Consider the following 20,116-nt stretch of genomic DNA (forward strand, 5'->3'; position numbering starts at 1 on the left):
CCAGGCTAAGAAGAGGAGGAACCTGCAGAACCAGGCTCAGAGGAAGAGGAACCTGCAGAACAAGACTCAGAAGAGCACCTGCATAACCAGGCTAAGAAGAGGAGGAACCTGCAGAACCAGGCTCAGAGGAAGAGGAACCTGCAGAACAAGACTCAGAAGAGCACCTGCATAACCAGGCTAAGAAGAGGAGGAACCTGCAGAACCAGGCTCAGAGGAAGAGGAACCTGCAGAACAAGACTCAGAAGAGCACCTGCATAACCAGGCTAAGAAGAGGAGGAACCTGCAGAACCAGGCTCAGAGGAGGAGAAACCTACAGAACCAGAGGAAGAGGAACCTGCAGAACAAGACTCAGAAGAGCACCTGCAGAACCAGGCTAAGAAGAGGAGGAACCTGCAGAACCAGGCTCGGAGGAGGAGAAACCTACAGAACCAGACTCAGAGGAGGAGGAACCTGCCGTTCTGGTTGTTCGTAGAAAACAGACATAAAGGTGAAATGTGGAGGATCACTCAGAAGAGTGATCTAAATGCAGAACCAGACACACGCGCCCCGTCTCATGTCCACCGGTGTTATGGACCAGCAGTGAAGCTGACAGAGTAATCCCGTTACTTGTGAGCATCACTTCCCAGAGAGCTCCGCCCCACGTCGCTGCAGCGCGTGGCCGTTACGAGCGCGCGTTCCCGCGGCTCTTCACTGCTGCTCTGCTGCTCTGCTGCAGACCGTGCAGGACCAGGATCGGGACCCAGACCGGGACCCAGACCGGGACCCAGACCGGGACCGAGGAGACTCCCGATATGACAGGTGAGGACGCTACACGCAGCCGACACATCTCAAACCGCGAAAACATCTGATTATGACGTCACACCCGGGGGGGCAGCTGCTCCATGTCTAGGAATGACGTCACGATGATTGATGTGTGACAAGGACCGCCATACCGATTCACAGGTGAGGCAACCACCTTTTTGGGTGACGTAATCTTGGACACTTGTCACACACACACACATCATAGAACTGATTTACAGTCTGAAGCTGCTTGAATCGTTCGTTAAAGAACCAGAACCACCAGGTGTAGAACCAGAACCACCAGGTGTGTGTGTGTGTGTGTGCGTGTGTGTGTGTGTGTGTGTTGCTGACTCACCTGCCAACCATCTCTCCTGAACAGACACACTGGTCCCGCCCCCTGTACCACCACTGACCAATAAGCACGCGTCGCCTGATCGCTCACCGTCCAATCACCGCAGTCGTCCAGGTAGCGATCACATGACACTCCCATCCTCATCCATCCATCCATCACTCACTCACTCACTCACTCACTCACTCTCTCTTTAATTCACTCACACACTCACTCATGAATTCACTCACCCACTCACAAACACACAGTATGTTACGTTAAAGTCTGTGTGCGTGTGTGTGCGTGTGTGTGTGTGTGTGTGTGTGTGTGTGTGTGTGTGTGTGTGTGTGTGTGTGTGTGTGTGTGTGTGTGTGTGTGTGCAGACCTGCAGCAGAAGGAGTACCGTGTGCAGCAGCAGCTGCAGCGTCACTGTGAGGAGCGAGGGAGGAAGATGGAGGAGCAGAGGAGGAAGGAGACGCAGCGCCGGACGGCCGCCGGGGAGAGGAGGCGCCAGCAGCAGGAGGCTGAAAAGGTCAGAGGTCACAGCAAGCTGCCATGTCTCACACACACACACACACACACACACACACACACACACACACACACACACACACACACACACACACACACACACACACACACACAAACGAGGCATACAGGTACAAGCTGAGTGGTTGTTTTCATTGGTCCCAGGATGCTCAGAGGAAGTGATGTCATACAGCTGTGATGTAACGTCCTGCCTGGTGTGTCATTTTAACATCTGATTGCTCCGCTGAGTCATTAATAAGAACTGCTGAGTCATGGTATGACCAAGCAAGGAGTAGGAGGAGGAGGAGATGGAGGAGCGGCAGGAGCAGGAGGAGGAGGAGCAGGAGGGGAGGGGGAGGGAGAGCGAGAGGAGGAGGAGCAGGGGGGAAGGGGGGTGAGGGGGAGTCACTCAATATGCATGTTTTTGAAAATGCTTCGACTCTGTGTAGATGGCTGAAACTCTAGTCCTAGTCCTGGTCCTGGGCCTGATCCTGGTCCTAGTCCTGGTCCTGGTCCTGGTCCTGGTCCTGGTCGCCACGTTGGCAGTAACTAGTAGTTCTGCACATGCTCAGTAGAGACAATCAGAACAAAGTTTCCTCCGTGGTGTCATGACTCCCAGTTCAGATTGTGCTGGACTTGCTGGACTATTTTTATTTTGACAGTTACCGTAATAACAATCCAAGTTGGTACTTTTATTTTGACAGTCACCGTAATAACAATCCAACAATGTCCGTGTTCTCCCAGTGTTCATGTTTAGAGCTCATTGTTCTCTGCTACGTGTGTGTGTGTGTGTGTGTGTGTGTGTGTGTGTGTGTGTGTGTGTGTGTGTGTGTGGGTGTGTGTGTGCTTTCAGTACTAAAGCTAACTACAGCACCTACTAGTGGCCCAACATGAGCACTACATCGTTATCAAGACGTCGTGTAAACGAGAAACTTTTCTGAATTGTGAAAACGATGTGTGTTCAGTTGCGCTGCAGTAGACCCGCTTGGTCTTGATGAGTCTGGACACTCACAGGAAGTAGAGCGACAGCGGCTCTGGTTCTTCCTGTTTGAACTGAAAACTACAACGGAAAGTTTCGTTCTTCATCTCCTGGATCCGCGGCGCTAGCATACATGCTAACGGCCTCCAGCTGACTCAGCAGAAAGTTACTGTCAGGACTCACCTTAGTCTGTGCTGCCCCCTGGAGGCTCTACACACACTGCGCATGTATGTGTGTGTCTGTGTCTGTGTCTGTGTCTGTGTCTGTGTCTGTGTCTGTGTCTGTGTGTGGTTGGAGGTTGATGATTTGCTTCCTGACTCAGTCATTAGAGAGAGAGAGAAGGGGAGCAGTATGGAGGGAGGGAGTAGGATGGAGGGAGGAGGAGGAGGAGGATAGAAGGGGGGATGGAGGGAGGAGGGGGGATGGATGGATGGAGGGAGGAGGAGGAGGCTAGAGGGAGGTGGGGGATGGAGGGGGAAGGGATAGAGGGAGGTGGGGGGATGGATGGAGGGAGGAGGAGGATAGAGGGAGGCGGGGGGATGGATGGGGGGAAGAGGAGGATAGAGGGAGGCGGGGGGATGGATGGGGGGAGGAGGAGGATAGAGGGAGGCGGGGGGATGGATGGGGGGAAGAGGAGGAGGAGCTGCTGTATCGTCTCGGTGGCAGGGAGCCGGCAAGCTGCAGAGCGATCAGGACGGAGGGCGAGGCTGCGGTCGGATGCGGTAACCATGGCGCAGCCGTCTCCCTGCGCATCGCCTGGCCTTCGTCGCCGTAGCGACGGCTCAGTGAGAGAGTGTCTGTTCTTCCCTGTTTCTGAACGCAACGAGCAGGAGAGGCTGGAGGCCCTGGTGCGCCGGAGAACCGGCAACGGAGAGCGGCGAGGAGCAGGAGGAGGAGCAGGGGAGGCCCGGGACCACCTGGACAACAGGCCCAAACGCTGGACCTGGGGAGGACCGCCTGACGGAGCAGAGGGTGAGTCCAAGGGGAGGGGGAGTGGGAGGGGGAGGGGGAGGAAGAGCAGCAGGAGGAAGAGGAAGACCAGCAGGAGGACGTCCATTGTGGTGACGTCAGCAGACGACTGATGGGAGACGACAATCACAGAGCAGGTCTGGAGGTCAGAGGGAGACGGGGGGAAGGAGGGAGGGGGGTGACAGCTGAGGAGGACAAAGAGTAGCTGAGATGATGGAGGAGGAAGAGGAGGAGGAAGAGGAGCAGGGTGTGGAGGCTGCATTGCAGGAGGTGCAGCAGCTTTGTCTCCTGCTGTCAGCATCCAGAGGAGACTGCAATGTGTTTATGATGCTAACACTGCCACAGGTGTGTGTGTGTGTGTGTGTGTGTGTGTGTGTGTGTGTGTGTGTGTGTGTGTGTGTGTGTGTGTGTGTGCGTGTGTGTGTGCGTGTGTGTGTGTGTGTGTGTGTGCGTGGTGCGTGTGCGTGTGCGTGTGCGTGTGTGTGTGTGTGTCACTGCTGGGATGTTTTGTTTGGGAACCAGAGTTACACATCTAACCTTGAGTACACACATAAACACTGAGGAGGTGCCACAGTCTCTCCTCCTCTTCCTCCTCCTCCTCCTCTTCCTCTTCCTCTTCCTCTTCCTCCTCCCTCCAACCACTGCAGCTGCCCCCTCCATCAATAATGTGATGCAGCACCAAGCTGAGGGGGCAGATAGTGAGGCCTCTTTGCCCCACTCTCTGCCCCATTCCAACTCTCTGCCCCGCTCTTGCTCTCTGCACCAGCAGGTCCAGACCTGCTGGGTCCATTTTACTGCCTCAGATAAACAGAGTCTCGTCTTACTGCTCTGATAAAGGACACACACTGTGTGTGTGTGTGAGAGAGAGAGAGAGAGAGAGAGAGAGAGAGAGAGAGAGAGAGAGAGAGAGAGAGAGAGAGAGAGAGAGAGAGAGAGAGAGAGAGAGAGAGAGAGGAGAGAGAGAGAGAGAGAGAGAGAGAGAGAGAGAGAGAGAGAGAGAGAGAGAGAGAGAGAGAGAGAGAGAGAGAGAGAGAGAGAGAGAGAGAGAGCGAATGTCCCTGCTCTCTTCTTTAAATTCTGTGAAGTTCTGTAGAAAAGATATTGGGAGACAAATGTTTGTTTTTTTAAAAAGAAGAACCAGAGGAACAAGAGGAACTAGAACCAGAGGAACTAGAAGAACCAGAGGAACCAGAAGAAATAGAGGAACTAGAAGAACCAGGGGAACCAGAGGAACTAGAAGAACTAGAGTAACGAGAAGAGCCAGAGGAACTAGAAGAACCAGAGGAACTAGAAGAACTAGAGGAACGAGAAGAGCCAGAGGAACTAGAAGAACTAGAGGAACAAGAAGAGCCAGAGGAACTAGAAGAACCAGAGGAACTAGAAGAACTAGAGGAACGAGAAGAGCCAGAGGAACTAGAGGAACGAGAAGAGCCAGAGGAACTAGAAGAACCAGAGGAACTTGAAGAACCAGAGGAACTAGAGGAACCAGAGGAACCAGAGGAACTAGAAGAACTAGAGGAACTAGAAGAGCCAGAGGAACTAGAAGAACCAGAGGAACTTGAAGAGCCAGAGGAACTAGAGGAACTAGAGGAACTAGAAGAACCAGAGGAACTAGAAGAACCAGAGGAACTTGAAGAGCCAGAGGAACTAGAAGAACCAGAGGAACTTGAAGAGCCAGAGGAACTAGAGGAACTAGAGGAACTAGAAGAACCAGAGGAACTAGAGGAACCAGACTGTCATCAAACTCATTGTCACACAACACCTCAACAACCACACGCCTCCAACCCCATGTCTGTGTGTGTGTGTGTGTGTGTGTGTGTGTGTGTGTGTGTGTGTGTGTGTGTGTGTGTGTGTGTGTGTAAAGCGCTTTGATCTCTCCGCTCTGCTTCACCTGCTGTCCAGGTAACCCTCTGACCCTGCCTTGCCACGCCATTGGCTCCTCTCAGCCCAATGAGCCTCCTGCTTCCAGAGCCAGCCAATCCTGTAACGGTACAGATCACATGACCCTGTGTGTGTGTTTGTTGCACCACCCCAATCACGCAACATATAAACCCCCATCACTTCCACTGCTGCTGCACCTGCTGCTCCTTTGTGTGTGTGTGTGTGTGTGTGTGTGTGTGTGTGTGTGTGTGTGTGTGTGTGTGTGTGTGTGTGTGTGTGTGTGACGTTTGAACTTGTTTACAAGGTGAACGCCACATAAAATCACGCTATTGGAACATATTATATTGATGTAACCTACATTTACACACACACCCACACACACTCTCTCTCTCTCTCTCTCTCTCTCTCTCTCTCTCTCTCTCTCTCTCTCTCTCTCTCTCTCTATCTCTATCTCTATCTCTCATCACAACAAAGGGTGCCTCCTCTTCCTGACCCCGGGATATGTTTAGTGATGCAGACACCCTGATGTCAGCAGGGAGCCACACACACACACACACACACACACACACACACACATTCACCACTCGTTTTGTTTTTGTTGAATTCAGTTGTGGACTTTCTGGTTCCGCCCACAATGGATCAGCCAATCAGCAAGCAGCTCTCCAACTCCTCAGCTGCATTGCACTCTACTGACAGAGGTGAGTGTGTAGTGTGTAGTGTGTGTGTGTGTGTGTGTGTGTGTGTGTGTGTGTGTGTGTGTGTGTGTGTGTGTGTGGGTGTGGGTGTGTGTCATCCAGAGTTAACTTCAATTAAATACAGCTCGTTAATGAACCACATTACAACAATCTTGTCTTGTTTACATTGAGAGAGCCCCCTAGTGGTGAAAGTATAGTACTTTTAAACAGCTAGTGAAGCTTCATTACGACAGTTTTCCATCAGCTCCTCCTCTCCTCTCCTCCTCTCCTCTCCTCTCCTTCCCTTAGAGAAGGAGATAGTAAGTTCTTTCCTCAAGTTAATATAGTGAGGGAAGGAGATAATTTAATCTGTGATCGTGGAGCCGGTGGCTCTCCAGAGACCTGCAGAGCTCCTGCTGTCACACTAAGTCAGCTGCGTGAGATATTTAATTTAGAAGCAGTTTTCCGTTGTGTTTTTTTTTCAGGCTTTTCATGGTGACATCATTGTAACTAACTTCACTTCCAGGTCTTGTACGGCGTTATGACCACAGGCTGAGGTCTGCATGAGGCAGCAGGGGGCGCTCCGCTATGAGACGCTCCACAGAACTTCTTTCTAATGAAGCCAGACTTTTGGTTCATCAGGAACTACTAAACAAACTACAAACTACTGGAAATGAAAGCTTGGAGCTTTTAGCCATAAAATGAGCCTTTTAATGGCTTCATGTGAAAGAGAACTTTAATCAGAGCATTTATGTAGGTTGCCATGGAAACGGCTGTAGAGCAGCGTTCTATCATTCTACACCTCCATTCCTCCATGTTGAAGCTTTTGATTCAGACACGTCCAGAAATAAAGTCAAAGGAGCAGAAATTCACTATGTAAAGCTGAAATGGTGATAAATAAGCCCCGAGCTCATTCATGTGTTATTATTATTATTATTATTATTATTATTATTATTATTATTATTATTATTATTATTATTATTATTATTATTATTATTATGATTATTTTCTCTTTGGCCACTCCGGGGCTCCGGACTAAAACAAGACGGACGTGAAAAAACAAGAATAGAGGGACGAGGAGACTCGATGTTTTCTGGCTCTTTGGTCTGCGTCCGAGGTTCAGGCCAGACTAGATGGAGCGACCCGGACCAAACCACTGTTACGGTCCGTCTCCTGGTTCCTGAATCCTGCCGGCGCTACATTGGTGGAATCAGTGACGTGATGACGTGGCTCTCACTGAGTCCCTGACAATGGAAACACAACCGCTTCTTTGGAGCTGCTCATTTAAGAACTGAACTAGAACCTGGTTCTGTTTGGTGGAAAGGCCCGAGATGAGACTCAGGTCACCAGTTAGCAGGGGAACCAGTTAATCCTAAACAGCGGTGGTATTGTGGCTGGGAGACCTCCTGATCCTGGTAGAGTGTCACTCCGTGGAGCTCCTGAAAGTCAAAGAACCGTCTGCGGCTCGTCGCTGCTCCACTGGATGATTTCTGTGTATTTATCTCTGTTTGTGAGCGTTTTTGTTGTGATCGGGTTTTAAAAGGGCTTTTCCACCAAAAAGAACCAGGAGCTAGTTCAGAGCCGGTGCCAGAGCCAGTTCTTAAATGAGCACCACCAAAGAACCGGTTCTTTTTCCACCGTTAACAGAGCCAAGTGAGAGCTACGTCACTGCGTCACTCCAAAACGTGACACGTCACTGATTTCAACAATTTCACTCTGACAGCACTCATCCAGGAACCAGGAGACGGACTGTCTTCATCGGTTTAGTCCGGGTCGCTCCATCTAGTCTGGCCTGAACCTCAGATGCACCAAAGAGAAAGAAGACATTACGTCTCTTCTTGTCTCTATTGGTGTTTTTTCACGTCCGTCTTGTTTTAGTCCAGAGCCTCGGAGTGGACATAGAGGAAAATAAATAACGCATGTATGAGTTTGGGGCTTATCTTTCAACATTTGGGCGTTACATAGTGAATTTCTGCTCCTTTCACTTTATTTCTGGGAGTGTCTGAATCAAAAGCTTCAACATGGGAGAAGAATGGAGGTTTACAGTGATAGAACGAAGCTCTGAAAACTGTTTCCAATGGCAACCTCCGTAAACACACTGATTAAAATTCTCTTTCTCATGAAGCCGTTAAAAGGCTCATTTTATGCCTATAAAATCCAATTATATGTAGTTTGTTTTTGAGTTGCTGATGAACCAAAAGTATTTATTATTAAGAAGTTCTGTGGGTTAGAAAATAATATTGGAGCGTCTCGGAGCGTAGCAGAGCGCCCCCTGCAGCCTCACACTGCATTGCTGAGCAGCTGCAGCTCCTCAGCCGGCGGTCAGAATGCGAAACAAGACCTGGACGTGACGTTAGTTATAATGATGTTACCATGAAAAGCGTGAAAAATAAACGACAATGGAAAACTGCTCATAAATTATATCCGACGCAGCTGACTGACAGCGGAGGAGCTCTGCAGCGCTCTCGAGAGCCGCGGCTCCGCGAACGCGGATTAAATAATCCCGTTCCCTCGTATTATTAACTTCAGGGAACGACTCATTATATCGTTCCCTCGCATACTTTAAATTTTTTTCTCTATAACCACTCTGGGGCCCCGTGTTCGCTGTAGTTTCAGAAAGCCGGTACAGCCTCGCTTCTGCCTTTTAGGTAGCGATAACTCCAGAGATAACTCCAGAGATAGCTCCAGAGATAACTCCAGAGATAACTCCAGAGATAACTCCAGAGATACCTCCAGAGATAGCTCCAGAGATAACTCCAGAGATAGCTCCAGAGATAGCTCCAGAGATAGCTCCAGAGATAGCTCCAGAGATAACTCCAGAGATAGCTCCGCCCCCAGCTGATGACGCGTCGGGTCCCAGTCTGGCTCCTCTCTGGCCCAGCAAAGAAGTGGAGCCAGCGTAGCAGCAGTTTAGCCGCTGATAGTCCGGGGCTTTGGCAGTGGAAAGACAAAGAACTGGTGCTAAGTCTGGCCCTGGACCAGAACTAGAACCTGGTTCTTTCCGGTGGAAAAGCCCCCTTAGACAGTTCATGTGTTTTGGGGCCGGATTACTTGAGATGACAGTGGAGCAGTGGTTAACGCTCTTCCCTCACAACGAGAAGGTCATTGGTTCAAATCCTTGCAGTGCGAGACTGTGTGTGTGTGTGTGTGTGTGTGTGTGTGTGTGTGTGTGTGTGTGTGTGTGTGTGTGTGTGTGTATGTGTAACCTGTGTGTTCTAAACAGCCTCTTCCAGAACCAACAGGAGCTCCTCCAACCGCCGGAGTGTTGCAGGACTGCCTGAGGAGGGCAGCAGAGTCCGAGCAGCCACGGTCAGAACACACGACCACACACACACACACACACACACACACACACACACACTCTTTCACCGGTTTGCTTTCATGCTTGTGTTTTACAGCTGGAGTCTCCCAACACTCCCGTCCGCAGTTCTTCCTTCAGGGCCAACAGTAAAGGCCCTGCTACTCCTAAGAGGTACACACACACGTTCTGAGGTCACATTTACACATACCTGAGTGTGTACAGATATTTCCCCTCTACGTTTACAAAAAACTCTTCATTGACCCTCATGTCCACCTGGTTCAGAGCTGCTATGAGCAGCCAGACCTGTAGGGGGCAGTGTAACCAGAAGCATGAAGCTATGATAGCCAATCAGAGTCCTGGGTAAAACACAACATCACGAATTGTGACGTAAATCTCAGCCACGCCAAGAGTTTTTCTAAATCTCCACTGTGGGCGGAGTTTCCAGGAGACTCGCCGGTCGTTAATGTGTGAAGAGAAATATCACCGTTTTGTAAAGAAACGGGTACCAGGGTGGAAACGTGGCCTGAGGCTCCTCGCTGTTTTCAGGGTGAGGTCCAATAAGAACCGCGCCCAGTCTCCGTGCTCGCCACTGCGCCACAGAGCCACCACCCCCGGGACCGACGAGGTCAAAGGTCACGGCACCCTGGAGAGGAAAGCCACCAAGTCTGAGACCTCCGAGAAGAAGATCCCCAAATCCACCAGCAGAGAGCTGACGGCAGGTAAACACACACACACACACACACACACACACACACACACACACACACACACACACACACACACACACACACACACACACACACACACACACACACACACACACACACACACACACACACACACACACTGAGTACTGGGAGCGTCTGTTAGCATGTTAGCATTAGTGTGAGTGTGAGACCAAATGTCCCTCACCTTTAGCCCCTCCCCCCTCAGAGTCTCCCGGCACACCCACGGGCCGCAGCGTTGCCGGGACGACGGACGCGGAGGAGGCGTCCAGGCTGCTGGCGGAGAGACGGCGAATGGCTCGGATCCAGAAGGAGCAGGAGGAGAAGCAGCGGCAGGAGGACGAGAGGTGAGACGAATGTGCGGCGTGTTGACGGAGACATGCCCCCTTCGTCCTCCTGAACCTCCTGTGTTCCAGGCTGAGGGCGGAGGAGGAGCGGCGCCGGCAGCACGAAGCCGCCGAGCAGGAGCTGAAGGCCGCACGCCACGCCGAGGAGGAGCGTGCCCGCCGGGAGGAGGACCGCAGGAACCGGGAGGAGGAGGAACGCAGGATGAAGGAGCAGAGGTGGAAGGACATGCAGGACGAGCTGGACCGAGAGGTCAGGACACACCCTGTGAAAATACACACTAATAACACACTCTGATAACACACTGATAACACACACTGATAACACACACTGATAACACACTCTGATAACACACTGATAACACACACTGATAACACACACTGATAACACACACTGATAACACACACTGATATCACAGACTGATAACACACTCTGATATAACACTCCAACTACAACACACTTCGAATTAGTTATCTTCTCAGTCAAAACTGTGTGTGTGTGTGTGTGTGTGTGTGTGTGTGTGTGTGTGTGTGTGTGTGTGTGTGTGTGTGTGTGTGTGTGTGTGTGTGTGTCAGAGGGAGGAGGCCTTCCTCCGAGCTCAGAAGGAGGCGGAGAGGAAGAGTAAGGAGCGAGAGCAGCTTCACATCCAGGAGGAGCAGGAGAGGCAGCAGAGGAAGAAGGTGACTACACCCATCTACACACACACACACACACACACACACACACACACACACACACACACACACACACACACACACACACACATACACTGACTGCATTGGGAGTCGAACCTGGAGCCCTCACACTGTGCGATGTGTAAACACACACTTTGGGTTTTTTTCAGAGGATTGAAGAGATCATGAAGAGAACGAGGAAGAGTGAGGTAGATCCTCCCACTGCTGCCTCAGGTAATGGAACACACACATACACACACACACACACACACACACACACACACACACACACTGCGGGGACTATCAGCCCCTCCTCACCCCCCCCACCCCCCACCCCCACCCCCCACCCCCACCCCTCACCCCCCCAGGGTCCGAGTCTGGCCGCCACCCCTCTGAGGAAGACGCTGACATCACACTGGGACCGTTGGAGACGAAGAGCTGTGTGGACGAGTTGTCGGACGGCGTGCAGTCTATGGACGTCAGGTAGGGGGCGCCAACACTTCTGTCAGTTACAGTTCAGTAACTGAGTACTTTCTTCAACTTCATTACAGTTACTGGAGTTTCAGAGGCGGTTGTTAGCCAGAGCTGCTCGTTCCTGTCTGCTAATACCGCGAATGCCATTAATGCAGTTACTAATACTGCTAATACTGCTAATGCTGCTAATACCACTAATGCTAATGCCGCTAATACCATTAATGCAATTACTAATACTGCTAATACTGCTAATGCCGCTAATACCACTAATGCTAATGCCGCTAAAGCATTTACTAATACCGCTAATGTTGCTAATGCTGCTAATGCTAATACTGCTAATACTGCTACTTCATTTACTAATACCGCTAATGCTGTTAATGCTAATGCTACTAATGCAACTAATGCATTTACTAATACCACTGATGCTATTGCTGCTGATGCTGTTAATGCTAATGCTGCTAATGCAATGAATGAATTTACTAATACCATTAATGATAATGCTGCTAAAGCTGTTAATGTTAATGCCGCTAATGCATTTCCTAACACAGCTAATGCTGCTAATGCTAATGTGGTGGAGGTCTGGTCGTGTACCTTGAGTAAAGTAACTAGTTGCTTTCTTGAAGTTACTGCTGAGGTAACTAGTGACTAGTGAGGTGTCCTGACGGGAATCGAACCGTAGTCCTGACGACGTGCTGTCCCTCCATCAGTCCAGTGTCACGGGATGAGCAGCCCAGCGCTCACGAGTTCTCCCCGGTCAGCGAGGGTCTTGACCAGCTGATGGACCTGGACCCTGCAGGACCAGGACTAGGACCAGGACTAAGTCCTGCTTACCCCCGTCTGCAGGCCGGCAGCGCCGTGGGAGACCTGAACAAGAACCTGCTGATCCACGGCTACAGCGCCAAAGACCCTGCACCGCTCATCCACAGCGTGGGACCAAGCAAGATAGACCTCCAGTGACCAGGTGAGACCAAGATAGTCCTCCAGTGACCAGGTGAGACCAAGATAGACCTCTAGTGACCAGGCAAGACCAAGATAGTCCTCCAGTGACCAGGTGAGACCAAGATAGACCTCCAGTGACCAGGCGAGACCAATGTAGACCTCCAGTGACCTGGTGAGACCAAGATAGACCTCCAGTGACCAGGTGAGACCAAGAGAGACCTCCAGTGACCAGGGGCCTCATTCATAAAACTTGCTTAGGCACAAAACAGGTCCTGAAAGATGCGTACGCCACACAAAGTTTGTGATCTATAAAAATAAACTTGGGGGAGAACTTTGAACCTTGAGCAACACATTTTGGAGACGGGGAACCTGCAGCGCTGATTGTGAGGTGGAGAATTGAAGCCAGATTCATCTCATACATTTAATATCTTCAAATATCAGACTTACAGATCCACATAATCATAAACAGCCAAGCTGCAGAGTTCTAGATGTTTCTGTAGTGGAACATTAATACTGAATCAGCAGTTCTATCTTCATATGTCATAGTTTCATCTTCAAATGATCCAGAGCGGAAAGAACTGACTGATTATCAGTTGTGACAAAGTGAGTAACAATCCGTCTAATGTCAGAGTAAACACATAAATAGTGTGTTTACTCACAGTCGTGAGTAAAGCTGCAGTGTCTGGAGCGCTCACTGACTGTCTGTCTCCGTCTCTGGGGACGTCGGTTCTGTTCCACTTGTTTTTATGAGGATTTACAGCTACAAGGTACAAATATACTAAACTGTATGAACACGGTACAACTAAAGTGAGTCTCTGGGAAAGTCTCATGCAAAAACTAACTGCAACTGAGATGATTTACCAAAGAGGTACAAGTAAAATAAAGAGATTATAGAGTTTATATTGCTTCTTATCTTACAAACCTGATATGTGATACAGGTTAGTATATTTCTACGTTATGGCTGTAAATCTCCTCTCCTCTGACCCCCATGATGTCACTCTCTTCTGACCTCCATGATGTCACTCTCCTCTGGCCTCCATGATGTCACTCTCTTATGACCTCCATGATGTCACTCTCCTCTGACCTCCATGATGTCACTCTACTATGACCTCCATGATGTCACTCTCCTCCATGATGTCACTCTCCTCTGGCCTCCATGATGTCACTCTCTTATGACCTCCATGATGTCACTCTCCTCTGACCTCCATGATGTCACTCTACTATGACCTCCATGATGTCACTCTCCTCCATGATGTCACTCTCCTCTGACCTCCGTGATGTCACTCTCCTCTGACCTCCATGATGTCACTCTACTATGACCTCCATGATGTCACTCTCCTCCATGATGTCACTCTCCTCTGACCTCCATGATGTCACTCTCCTCTCTTCTGACCTCCATGATGTCACTCTCTTCTGACCTCCATGATGTCACTCTCCACTGGCCTCCACCTTCAGATCAGATTCTTCTCCTCCACCTCTGCAGTCACTGATCTCTCTGAGACTCTCACAGTATTTCCAGCAGTGACGACGTGATGCTGATTAAACTACCGTGACCAAATAATATCCTCTCCTGACCTCCACCTCCTCCATCACTAGTTCTCTCTCCGTGAAATTCCTTTTCTTCGTCTTTTCTGTCAGGATTTTGCGTCAAATGCCGGCGATCAACAATAATATTGACGAGGCACCATTTATGGTAAAAAGTGGGCGTGTTGAGGGCGGGGTCTGAACCGAACCTTCCAGGTGGACTGGATCTATAAAAGGAAAGTGGTGCAGATGTACATACGCACGGTTTTATAGATCCAAATATTTTGGGGCACAAGCCATTTTCAGCTTTTGGGCGAATGTACATTTCTAGTAGGAATCCTACGCAAGGTTTTATAAATGAGGCCCCAGGTGAGACCACTATAGACCTCCAGAGACCAGGTGAGACCACTTTAGACCACCAGAGACCGGGTGAGGGTGCTGACTGCAGGAGAGGCTCCACTCAGTTACAAGAGCTATGGTTCCACCGTGCAGTATGTGCTGGTACGGTACGGTACGGTACGGTACCGTTTTTATATGTTTCCATGACGAAAGTTGTGGATGGTACCGAAAGTACTGTACCCAACTGTGACCATGTTGGTAACCCCTCCGTTGAGATACCTAGCACTATGGTACGGTTCCAGGAGGCGGAGCTACAACACAGCCGTCTGCTGATTGGTCTGTGACGATCGTCACTCTGGACAAGCAGCAATATTTAAATATCTCCTGACGCTGGACGCTGCTGTTCTCACTGTCACAGAGAACGAGGCTCACGGTTGCAGCTCCGCCTCCTGATCTGCAGCTCCGCCTCCTGATCTGCAGCTCCGCCTCCTGATCTGCAATGCAACTAATGGCTGTTTTCCAATACCCACACTGTCCATACTTGTGTTCTCGTGTACCCGTGAAACAACCTTAGGCCATTTCTCACCGAGTACACATGTCAATACCCGCATGCATCCGTCCGGACTACCAGATCCGTCCGGACTACCAGATCTGTCCGGACTACCAGATCCGTCCGGACTAACATATCTGTCCTGGGGTGGAGTTCGTCCCTGCGCCTGTCAATGACGTCACGCACAATATGATCTACGGCAACTCCATATGGGCAAACTACATTATGGGCTGGATCGATGAATAGATAGATAGATAGATAGATAGATAGATAGATAGATAAGCTTTTTCATAAGTATTCTACCTTTGTCGCTACATCCAATATTATAATATTGTGTATGTATTTGGAAATATAATGAAAACAGTAACTTATCTCTTCATTAGATCTGAACATTCCTTCTCATTCATGTCGCCACAATTTTTATCTTCAGTCTTGGAAAACACTCAGTTTATTGTTTCACCTGCTGGAGACATGAGAAACAGACTGAATGTCTCTGTCACCCATCACAGGTCTTTACAGAATTAGGTGGGTAAAAAAAGGACATTTCATAAAATCAGATGAAACACCACCAGACACGTTCTGCCTCTAAACTCTCCTGAAGTTAAACCAGACAGATCACTGCTGCTTCAGGACACTAAGAGACATAAAACCACTCGTAGCGTCCTGTTCACCTCACACAGCCATGTTAGCTTTTCATGGAGCTACGAGGCTAACTGTGAAAGCTAATGTTAGCGTCACACTGTGACGGGAGAAACTTGTAGCCAGTAATAATGTGAAGCGTCATCACCAGGCGCGGGTTCAAGCCCCGCCCCGGACAGCTGTGGTACCTACACTGGACCTGTGTAGGCTTGGGAAGACAAATTACCCATAATGCATTTGGCAAGAGATGCGGAGGAGATCCGCAATTCCAAGGACGCCCTGCAAGTAGTTACTCATGACGTCATGGCGTTCTAAGAATTGGCCAATGTGTTCCCCTCGTCCTCGTCTACTGTCACGTAGTGATGATGTCACATTCTTGATACACGGCGTTCACAACCTGCCTACATTTTAACGCAGCCTCTGTGGTGGAACCAGCAACAGGGTTGGGTCTGGGTACGCTTTGCCTTACTGGACCGTACCATAATGGAGCATATTGTACTGTACCGTACTGTAATGGACCATACTGTATCGTACTGTACCGTACTGTACCATACGGTAATGGACCCTACTGTACTGGACTGGACTGGACTGGACTGGACCGTGCTGTACTGGACAGTGCTGTACTGGACTGTACTATACTGGACTGCTGTACTTGACCGTACTATACTGGTCTGGACTGGACTGTATTGGAACATACTGTACTGTATTGGACCATACCGTAATGGACTGTACTGTATTGGACCATACCGTAATTGACTGTACTATAATGGACTGTACTGTATTGGACCATACCGTACCATAGTACTGAGGTTAAAATGTAACTTGTTTCTGTTCCAGGAGCTGCCATTTCAAAACACCACAACAACAACAACCGTTCCTCCTGTGAGGATCCACCGCTGCAGTCTGACCACAGACACCACGCTGTGACATCATCGCATGCTGTGACGTCATCACGCGCCTTCATCGGTGTGGCTGTGTGTGTGTGTGTGTGTAAGTGTGTGTGTGTGTGTGGGAATCATGGTGCTCAGTTCTTTTTTGTTGCTTCTCTATAACCACTCCCCCCTCCCCCCCCACCCTCCACCCCCGGTTCTCGGAAGTGACGTATTCCAGTCGTCTCAACGTTGCTTCTGTGCATGTGGAAATATGCTAAGCTAACAATGTCATTGGGAATTACCAGTTACACCATGTTTCGTCATAAGTATTTGGTTCATTCCAATTTCCCAGTTGGAAAAGAGTCTGGTCTTAAAAGCTTCTTTGCTTTGCATCCCAAGCTTCAGGAGTACGTTAGCGTTACCATTAGCCTTGAGGAGCTCTACGTAGCATTAGCCTTGGCGAGCTCTACATATCGTTAGCCTCAAGGGGCTCTATGTGCCATTAGCCTCGAGGGGCTCTATGTACCGTTAGCTTTGGAGAGCGCTATGTCCCGTTAGCCTCGGAGAGTTCTACATACGTAGAGCTCCTCGAGGGGCTCTACATACCATTAGCCTCGGAGAGCTCTACGTACCATTAGCCTCATGGGGCTCTATGTACCATTAGCCTCGAGGGGCTCTATGTACCGTTAGCTTTGGAGAGCGCTATGTACCGTTAGCCTTGAGGGGCTCTACTTATCGTTTGCCTCGGAGAGCTGTACATACCGTTAGCCTCGAGGCGCCCTATGTACCGTTAGCCTCGGAGAGCTCTACGTATCGTTAGCCTCGAAAAGCTATACGTACCGTTAGCCTCGAGGGGCTCTACTTCCCGTTAGCCTCGGAGAGCTCTACGTACCGTTAGCCTCGAGGAGCTCTACATACCGTTAGCCTTGAGGGGCTCTACTTACTGTTAGCCTCGAGAGCTCTACATACCGTTAGCCTCGAGGAGCTCTACGTACCGTCAGCCTTGGAGAGCGCTACGTACCGCTCTACCAAACTTCCCACGTTTCACTGGATCACAGGTGAGGCACAAACCTGTCCTGTTAGTCACAGTACTGCATCTTAACCAGTAGAATGGCCAAACCTCATGAGGGACTGTGTTCAGGACTTTGTAAATCAGAAACAAAGTATTTGGAGACAACTGGAATGCTCCTTCCATTTCCCATTTGAGAGCATTCATATAAAACCGAAGCGCACCATCATCTCGTCCATTCCCATTATTTTCATCTATAAACTCAGTTTCTACTCGTATGGAAATGCTGTTTCTTGGTAGCTAGCTCGCTGTGTATGCTAGGCTAACGAGGTGCGGTTGTTACGGAGAGAAGCATCCGAACGTCTGATTGTTGGTGTTGAATCACGACGCTGTCGTAGAGTGACCTCACGTCCCAGAGCGTTCCGTTAGCTCGCTCACTCTGTATACTCGGCTTATGAACTTTGTCACGTTTTCTTCTGGGAGCTCGGACGGCGTTCAGCGGGAGTTTCCCCACTTCCCAGTGAACACGCATGTTCCACTTGACCAAATCAGCATCGTCTGCGTCCTGCTGGCGTCCTGCTGGCGTCCAGTTGCGGGCGGGGTGTCGGAGGAGTCCTTCTTGGGATTTGCGAGAGGAGGGGAACGCAGCAGGAGGTTACCGAAGCGTTTGCTGGTGAGAGACTCCCCATGTCCAAACGGCGCCATGTTTATCCTGATGTTACGTAACCTCGGTGGAATATATCGTTGTGAAAGTGGTGCATGGAACCCGCAGAAAAAGAAGAACCAACGTCATCGAGTCATTCGTGTCCGTGGAAAGTGAGGAGGACGTCTGACGTGATGACTGTAGAGTAGAGCTCCACGTTATGTCTCACTGTGTGTTCACTCTGCTGCACTCAATAAAACTGACCTGCAAATCTCATGACGCCGGCCTCCTTCTTCCCCGCCCAGCAGGAGCGCAAATGATTACTACTCTTTATTAGTAAGAATTAGAACAGGAGTAAAAGTTAACGCTGAGCATGTTCATATGACAAGAAATGGCCACAGCGTTGGCGAGCTCTGATGACATCACAGGGATTGCAGTAGGAGGGGCGACTCCTGGGGTCCACATCCAGCTTCTACACCGCTTGATCATGTCACCGGAGCCAATCCCAGCTGACTATGGACGAGGACAGCTGAGGACAGCCAACAGGTGAGGGCAGGTAGCAGGTGAGGGCAGGTAGCAGGTGAAGACAAGTGAGGACAGCTCAGGACATGTAACAGGTGAGGACAGGTAACAGGTGAGGACAGATAAGTGAAGACAGATGAGGACAGGTAACAGGTGAAGACAGATGAGGACAGGTAACAGGCGAGGACAGATGAAGACAGGTAACAGGTGGGGGGGGGGGGGGGTTGTTTGTCCACTGGGTGTGGGCAGAACTGTTGTGGGGGGGCCTGTAGTGACCTGTTCCCGTGTGGCCCGTTTCCCCCCCTAGTGACCCGTTCCCTGTGTGGCCCGGTCCCCGGTCCCCGCCCCCCCAGTGACCCGTTCCCCGTGTGGCCAGTTTCCCCCCCCAGTGACCTGTTCTTCGTGTGCCCCCCCCACCCCCCCAGTGACCCATTCCCCGTGTGGCCAGTCCCCCCCCCCAGTGACCTGTTCCCGTGTGGCCTGTTTCCCCCCCCAGTGACCCATTCCCCGTGTGGCCAGTTATCCCCCCCCCAGTGACTTGTTCCCTTGTGGCCCGTTTCCCCCCCAGTCCTGTGTTTCCCCCCCAGTCTCTTGTTTCCCGTGTTCCCTGACCTGTTCAGTCCCTGTTTCAGAGTCGTCGTCTCTTCTTAACAAATTTTGACGTCACAATTCCCGAATACTTAACCTCTGTTTTAACTTTAATTGAAGAGATTTCTTTTTCTGCGAAGGAGTGAATGGGAAGTATTTCACCTTTGTTAATGCTGAGGGACCAGATGCCTTTGAGAAAAAACTAATATCATCAAGAGCTAAACTGACCAGACTTCTCGTTCCAAAAAATGGTCGTATCATCAGCAAACTTATTTTAAATTCTCTATCAAATATTGTAATTCCTTTTAACACATTACTTTTAATAACCAATGTAAGAGATTGTGTTGTTAAAATAAACAGTTCAGGAGATATCGGGCTGTAAATATCTGAATAAAACATTTTAATGTCACGGAATTTATTTCCAAAGCCCAGAAAGTTTAGGGTTTCGATTACAAAGTGATGTTCAGTGTCAAACGCTTCATAGACGTCCAAGAAGAGCACAAAACTCTCTGGGTCAGTTAATTCACTATAATCCAACACTAATCTCATGTGATTAGGAATACTAGGACCTTTAACAAAAGCTGATTGACATTCATCAGTTAACAAAGGCAAACCTTTGTTCAATCTACTTGTATAAACATGAGTTATAAGTTTATAATACAAAGGAGAGTTATAGGACTCCAATTATCTAAAATTAACTTATCTTTATTTGGTTTGGGTATTAATGTAATAAGGCCTAGTTTCATTGAAGGGGAAAGATTTTGTTCAGAGATGCACTGTAATAGGGCAGACTAAAGTAAATGTCTAATGTCCTGACAATTGTTTTTATAAAA

At 49.6% G+C, this 20,116-nt stretch overlaps 1 protein-coding gene across 4 annotated transcripts; it reads left to right on the top strand.

Annotated features, from left to right (window-relative positions):
- The first annotated feature begins 682 nt into the window (after window positions 1-682).
- Window positions 683-18,443, top strand: map7d2b (MAP7 domain containing 2b). Of its 4 annotated transcripts, XM_080489224.1 has the most exons (16): window positions 699-798; window positions 1,160-1,246; window positions 1,492-1,640; window positions 3,446-3,587; window positions 5,487-5,573; window positions 6,074-6,163; window positions 9,363-9,448; window positions 9,538-9,611; window positions 9,987-10,159; window positions 10,374-10,512; window positions 10,582-10,762; window positions 11,086-11,190; window positions 11,355-11,418; window positions 11,553-11,667; window positions 12,366-12,619; window positions 16,487-18,443. In XM_080489224.1, exons 1-15 carry the CDS (start codon window positions 792-794, stop codon window positions 12,613-12,615), a joined length of 1,749 nt encoding a protein of 582 aa, XP_080345350.1. In that variant the 5' UTR covers window positions 699-791; the 3' UTR covers window positions 12,616-12,619; window positions 16,487-18,443. The 4 variants fall into 4 exon arrangements, with proteins under 4 accessions (XP_080345351.1, XP_080345353.1, XP_080345350.1 ...); XM_080489225.1 differs by lacking the exon at window positions 5,487-5,573 and having other exon boundaries at window positions 683-798; XM_080489227.1 differs by lacking the exons at window positions 1,160-1,246; window positions 5,487-5,573 and adding an exon at window positions 875-942 and having other exon boundaries at window positions 690-798.
- Window positions 18,444-20,116: the final 1,673 nt, after the last annotated feature.

Source organism: Lipophrys pholis (genome assembly GCF_963383615.2).
Source record: "Lipophrys pholis genome assembly, chromosome: 20".
NCBI lineage: Eukaryota > Metazoa > Chordata > Actinopteri > Blenniiformes > Blenniidae > Lipophrys > Lipophrys pholis.